Source organism: Bison bison, unplaced genomic scaffold, assembly GCF_000754665.1.
Source record: "Bison bison bison isolate TAMUID 2011002044 unplaced genomic scaffold, Bison_UMD1.0 scf7180017864375, whole genome shotgun sequence".
NCBI classification, from domain to species: Eukaryota; Metazoa; Chordata; class Mammalia; order Artiodactyla; family Bovidae; genus Bison; species Bison bison.
In genome coordinates, this window is record NW_011494947.1 from 4,588,803 (window position 1) to 4,594,802 (window position 6,000).

The 6,000-nt window shown below is 47.4% G+C and overlaps 1 protein-coding gene across 6 annotated transcripts in view; it reads right to left on the reverse strand.

Annotated features, from left to right (window-relative positions):
• The window catches only part of ODF2 (outer dense fiber of sperm tails 2), a 27,910-nt gene extending 22,101 nt beyond the window's left edge, over positions 1-5,809 (reverse strand). For 3 of the 6 annotated variants that reach the window (XM_010856847.1, XM_010856846.1, XM_010856845.1), the window contains exons 1-4: positions 5,582-5,809; positions 4,143-4,233; positions 3,176-3,292; positions 2,839-2,964 (exon numbers count right to left, since the gene is read on the reverse strand). In XM_010856847.1, coding sequence (XP_010855149.1) covers positions 2,839-2,964; positions 3,176-3,292; positions 4,143-4,233; positions 5,582-5,613 — 366 coding nt within the window. In that variant the 5' untranslated portion in view covers positions 5,614-5,809. Of the gene's footprint in view, positions 1-2,838; positions 2,965-3,175; positions 3,330-4,142; positions 4,234-5,581 lie in introns of those variants that run through there. The other 3 variants (XM_010856849.1, XM_010856848.1, XM_010856850.1) reach the window with 2 other exon arrangements.
• Between the last annotated feature and the right edge of the window lie 191 nt (positions 5,810-6,000).

The window sequence follows — 6,000 nt, forward strand, 5'->3', positions numbered from 1 at the left end:
AGTGATAATAAATGCACCAAAACAGTAACAGTTTCACTGGTTTCGTTTAGGGGTGAGAGCAAGAAGAACAGGACCAGAGAGGACCTTCTGGGGAAGCTGGTGATGCTGTTTCTGGAGGCGACAGTTACCAATTTGTAAAAAGTCAACAAGCAGCACGCTTCTGATGGGTGTGCTCGAACTACAAGTGATTGTCTCTTTTATGGTATTTTCAACTTTCCATCATAAAAACAGATGACTTGCTTAATAATAGAGGAAAAAAAACCCAAACGTGCTTTCTCCCAAAGATAACTTAGGTAGCAGAAGAGGTTTTAAAAATCAAACAAGAATAAAAAAAAAAATCAAACAAGAATCCCCACATCACACAGCAGCTACTGGAGTCCATGTCCAGCTCCACCACTAACTTCCTCTTCCTAAGGTCTTTTCTCTCTTGTCGATAATGGAAAGGGTGGGCTGAGGCCTGCTGGGAACATGAAGGCCACTGAAGAGTGGAGACGAGCTAGTCCGAGAGGACAGCATGAGAGACAGCTACTGCTCAAGAGACGGTCGGGCACGTCTCTGGGCCCCTCCATTTCCAGGATTCTGTGGCCCCAGGCCTGGAAGAGGCACTGAGCTTTCCAGAGGGGACCACAGCTCCTAGTAACCTGTGTCAACAGAAAGTCCATTTCCACAGCGGCATGACTTTTGATATTTGTATTTCAAAAAACTACCTAAGTCTCTTCATTAAAAATTTAAAAAGTGCTTTAAACTATAAAATATATTATGTGAAAAAGACATTTAGGTAGACCACAAAAAGATAAAGCAGTAAAGCCTCCCACACCCAGAGGTAATCACTGCTTACTACGTCTAGTATTGCCTCCCAGAAAATGTTTGTACATACAAACATATTCATACACATGTGGACACACAGATGTCCTTTTCTGCACAAACAGGGCCACACTCTGCATGCTGTGCTGCTTGGTGCTTGTAGAGACATCCGCCTCGATCTAGCAGTGCTTGTGTGGCCTTTCATTGTATGGATGCATCTTAATTTTAACCAATACCCTCCTAACAAACAGTTAGATGGCGTCTAATTTTTCCCTAATACAAACAACGCTTCAGCAAACATCCTGTTACACACAGATTCCTGTGCTCTTCTGTGACTTTTTGAGCATCAATTCCCAAGTGCAGAACTACAGAATCCATGTTTAGATAAATGCTGCCAAACCATCCACTCAAAAACTATCTAAAAAGATTTGGTGATACCCCCATATGCTTGTCAACAGAGATATTCTGAATCTTTTCAACTTCTTTCCACTCAACAAAAATGACAGCTTGTTATTTTTTCGAAAATGTAGTTGGTTCTAATTTCCATTTCACTGATTGCTAGTGAGGTACACATGGTAGAAAATCTTAGAAATCATTTTAATTCCAATCTTCCTTGGACAGAGATGTCAGAACACTTTTCATGTACTCCTGAGAATACCAAACTCCCTTTGTCTCTTAGGGATTAAAGAATCAGGGAGTCAAGAGCATGAAGTATGACTCTAAACTTCAAAGTAATTACGATTATTTCTAATTTTAAAAGTAATAAGCTCTCATAAAAAGAATAAATCTTTCAAAATAGAGCAGGCCTCATCCTCTTAAGATATAGTCATCCCTCGGTATCCACAGGGATTGGTTTCAAGACCCTCATGGATACTGAAATCTGAGGGTGCTCAAGTCCCTTATGTAAAATGGTGTAGTATTTGCCATGTAACCTAGGCACATCCTCCTGTACACTTTAAATTTTCTCTAGATTATTTATAATACTTGATACAATGGAAATGCTATGTAAATAGTTGCCGGCACACAGCAAATTCAAGTTTTGCTTTTTTGGAACTTTCTGGATTTTTGTTTTTTATCTCTGGAAGGTTGACTCCACAGACACAGAACTGGCAGATATGGTTGGCCGACTGCAGTCTCAAGGCCTTTACTTGTCTCAATCATGAGACTTCGGTCTAAAACACAGACATAGGCCTTGTCTTATGGTTGGGTTTCTTCACTGCAATTGACCAGAATGTAAGCGTAGAGGGCAGAGCTGCCAGTTTGCAGCTGAAACCCCAGTGCACAGCAATGTCTCAAGAAATGCATGAATTACTGCACAGAAGGATGGACGGACAAGCAAAACGTGTTGAGGCATGGCCAAAAAGAGACAACAGTTCTCCTGGTACCTTGGCAACTAATACTGAAGGCAATTATTCCTCAGGAGATTATTTCAAGGTATGTTGTTTTTAAGTTTCTGGCCACTCCACGCGGCATGTGGGATCTTAGTTCCCTGACCAGGGATAGAACCTGTGCATTGGGAGGGCTGAGTCTTAACCACTGCACCACCAGGCAAGTCCCTATTCCAGTGGTTCTGATATTATCTACGGAGTAAGTGCATGGTCTCTTATGTGGGTGACCACAAAAGAGAAGATGCCTTCCTGGATGTGTACATTCTGGTATACATTTGTCAAGTCTGCTTCAGACACCAGCACAGTATTAGCTCCTCACATACAAATCAGAGAGGCTCCGGGTACCACCTCTAGAACGAGACACCCTGAGCCCTACCTCCAGCTCTGCCACTCCCTCTGTGACACTTCACCTCTCTGAGCCTTGGGTTCTCATCTGCACCTTGGGAGAGCGGGTGCAGCTACCACGTTACGGTGTTGGAAGGACTCGAGAAGATTCTCGTACTTTCAGGGTTTAGCAAGGCACTCAGTAAGCGGGACCCACTGGGATGTCTCTGAGAGCTACAGCCAACCCTGAACCGTACCGAGCATGAGGCCTGCTAGAACCTGACCAGTCCGAGAAGAAAAGCCTGAACAAGAATGAGCCTACCTCCCAATTGCATCCCACATGCCGGGCGGATGATTTTCCAGGGGGCATCCAAGGTACCTTGGTTTTCACCCGGACACTCCGCCGCACATTCACGGTGTCCCCTTTCATTCCGCGCTTATGAGATTTCTGTGGAAAGGGACAAACCCAGGGTCACTTCCCTACACAGCTGGCCGTGGCGTCACTCTGCAAGTGGCGTCCGCTTCCAACTCTGCAGGGGAGCCTCTTCTGACCAAGGCTACTGCTGCCTTTTCTGGGTGACTGTCCTGCCTACCTTCCAACCAGGCGACCGACCTCTGAAAGTGAGTGCGTTGGCCTCACCCCCCTGGCATGCTCCTACCTGGCTGTTGGTCGCTGACGTTTTGGAGAGTTTTTTTATGTGGACGTGGACAGGGGTGTTCTCATCCACGTGAACATGTAAGGGGGGAGTTGAAGAGCGGTCCTTCATGGTTCGCTTCTGGCAGGCGGGGGAGGACAACACAAAAAAGGTTGATCTGCGGATGAGTAAACTGGGCATAAAAACCGAGCTCACAGCCTCTGGGGGCGACTGAAAGCCTAGCCATCAAGCGAGCAGGACAGCAACCAGCACTACTGGCATGCAGGCGGGAAGCGAGACGGGTGTGCCGTTCAGCAGGCTCATGCAGAGATGCCAACTGAAGACCACTGGGGAGACCCAAGGCCACCCAAGAACAGGGGCTGAGCGACCCACGAGTTCTACACAAGAGCCCTAAACCCAAGGCCCCGGGGTCCTCAGAGCTCCATCTCTTTGCAAGCCTGCTGGAACGCACGGCTCCTCCTGAGACGCAGCACAGCACAGCTGGAAAGCAGGTGAGGCCGCCATGCTAAATCTGAACGGGGCATGCGGATTAGCATGGGAAACACACAGAAGGGTTAGGGTGCAAGGCACAACAAGCAGCAGGCAGGTAAAAGACGATCAAGACAGAAAGCTGGAAGAAATGCCGAGATGAGAAGGTTGTACAGATTCTAAAGACAACATAAGCAGGGCCAAACACAGACCCCCTCGCCCACCAGCAGCTCCTATCAGTCCCAGTTCTTTTACATTTTTTCCCTTCTTTCTTTTTGGAAAATTTGTTTTATGATTTTTGAAATCTGTCCAGAAAGATTAGAGTAAGACAACCTCCTCACACCCGGCAGCCTTACCACAGGCAAAGCCAAATCGATCCATGAGCAGTCTATGTATGAAGGCATGTAACAGAGTGCCTGGCCACCGGGGTGCCAGCAGAAGCGTGCGTTTTTTTCTGGCAGGGCCGCAGGTGGAGGGGCTGCTCCGAGCGCAAGTCACCTACCGTCACGGTAACACTGGGTGCGCCGCAAGGTGTCCTCAAGACCTTTTTCTGCGTGAGACTCGTTACTCCGTTCTTTCCACACGATGGAAACCTGTACCCAGGCACAAGAACCAGATTATAAGCAGAAACCTAGGGCTCTTTTATTTCTTAGCTCTCCAGAAGCTATATACTACATATGGCTAACGAGTTCACGGCTAGGAGAGCCAGTCTGGAATTACTTGGCTCCTTTGACACAAGCACCAAACACTCATGGTGTGCCTGGCAGGAGGATGGAGACATGGGGCAGTGAGCATGCGCAGCGCTGGCTTTTTAGCCTGCCATTGCGTCACACGTATTGTGACCTTTTACTGAAAGGCCCAGCTGTCATCCTTTCAGGAGATGAAAAGCAAACAGCATGTGGCTAACAGTCAACATAGTAGCCTGGATGAGGGTCAAAGTGCCCAGAATACTGCCTGGAACAATGCTCAGTGAACGACTGACCAGAAAAGACAGAGCCATAGGCTCTGGAATAGTCTCTGGGCCTCAGTCTCATAAAATTAACCATCATATATTCAACTAAGAGGATGAAAAATGATTATTACCTAAACTATTTCACTTGCTACCCTTTAAGTACCTAAGAGGTAGGGTTATTATCATTTAAAAAAATTTTTGTAATACCACATCTTACTTATACATAAATGGCCCCCTCACCAAATACGCAAATAAAGCAAATATTTAATCTCCAAATTTTGGCAGAAGTACATCCAAGAACTCCAAGACAGGAAGGGACCTGCGATCCATCCCACTGCCTAAAAGACAGACCCCCAAAATACGACCTTGTCCTCACCCTCCATTATTTTGGGGAAAAAAACACGCAACATAAAAACGCAATGAAAAATTCTGAAGCACTTTAACACACACTTTGTTGTATGTATGTCACACCTTGGTAAAAAAGAAAAAAAAATAGAGTCCTACTAATCATCTAGCCAAGGAATTACCAAACCTGGGTAGACAGGTGTTTCTCCTCCTCAGATTATTTGTGAACACTTAAAAGTCAATAGATGTGGGAAAGCTCTCTTTCTCAGTAGGCTTTCCATCAGACTACCTGGATTCCATCAACATATGGCTAACTGCAACATCCACTTCTTACATGGTTATTTACTTACACCTAGCCTCCTTTCAAAACAGATCTGAGCCTAGTATTCCAGTGACAACAATGGTGATCCTATTTGCTACCAGAAACTGGGGCACCTGAGAGGGCCAGAGGGAGGCAGAGAGGGTATCATGTGAGTGCATTTTCCTCCTTCCTCCGAAAAATTAGTTTTGAATGTTTTGGTCCAGGCCTTCAGTACACAGAAACAGGGAAGCTGAGAAAAGAATCCTTCAGCCAGCCCGACCTGGGAGCCCCTGCCCACGTTTCCCTGCCCTGTTGGCAGAGGTGCCCCCCACAACGGCAGTACCTGGGGGAGCCGCCTGAGGATGAGGCAGACATGGTTAGGCATCGAAGCCCAAAGGTGGGCAAATGGGTCAGCAGATTCTGGCTCAGGGGGACCCAGAGGGGCTTGTCAACGAGAATCTCAGGGGCCCGGCATCAAACGTCCTCTCAGGGGAGGAGGGCGGAAGCTTTAGGGGTGGCTGTTGGATGAAAACTTGGGAGACGCTCCTCTACTGTCCAAGTCGCACAGCAACTGTCCTGCCAAAGTTGGGGGGTGGGTGGGTGGGGGTGCGGGTGGGGAGGAAGATAGGAGACAGGCTGAGCGACCCGGCGGTGAGAGCTCCGCTCCCCAGGGAGGGACAACAGGGGGCGGAACTTCCAGGGAAAAGGACCACCACACCCAGGCGCCCCAGCGAGACGGAAGGTGGGATGGTCACCAGCGGC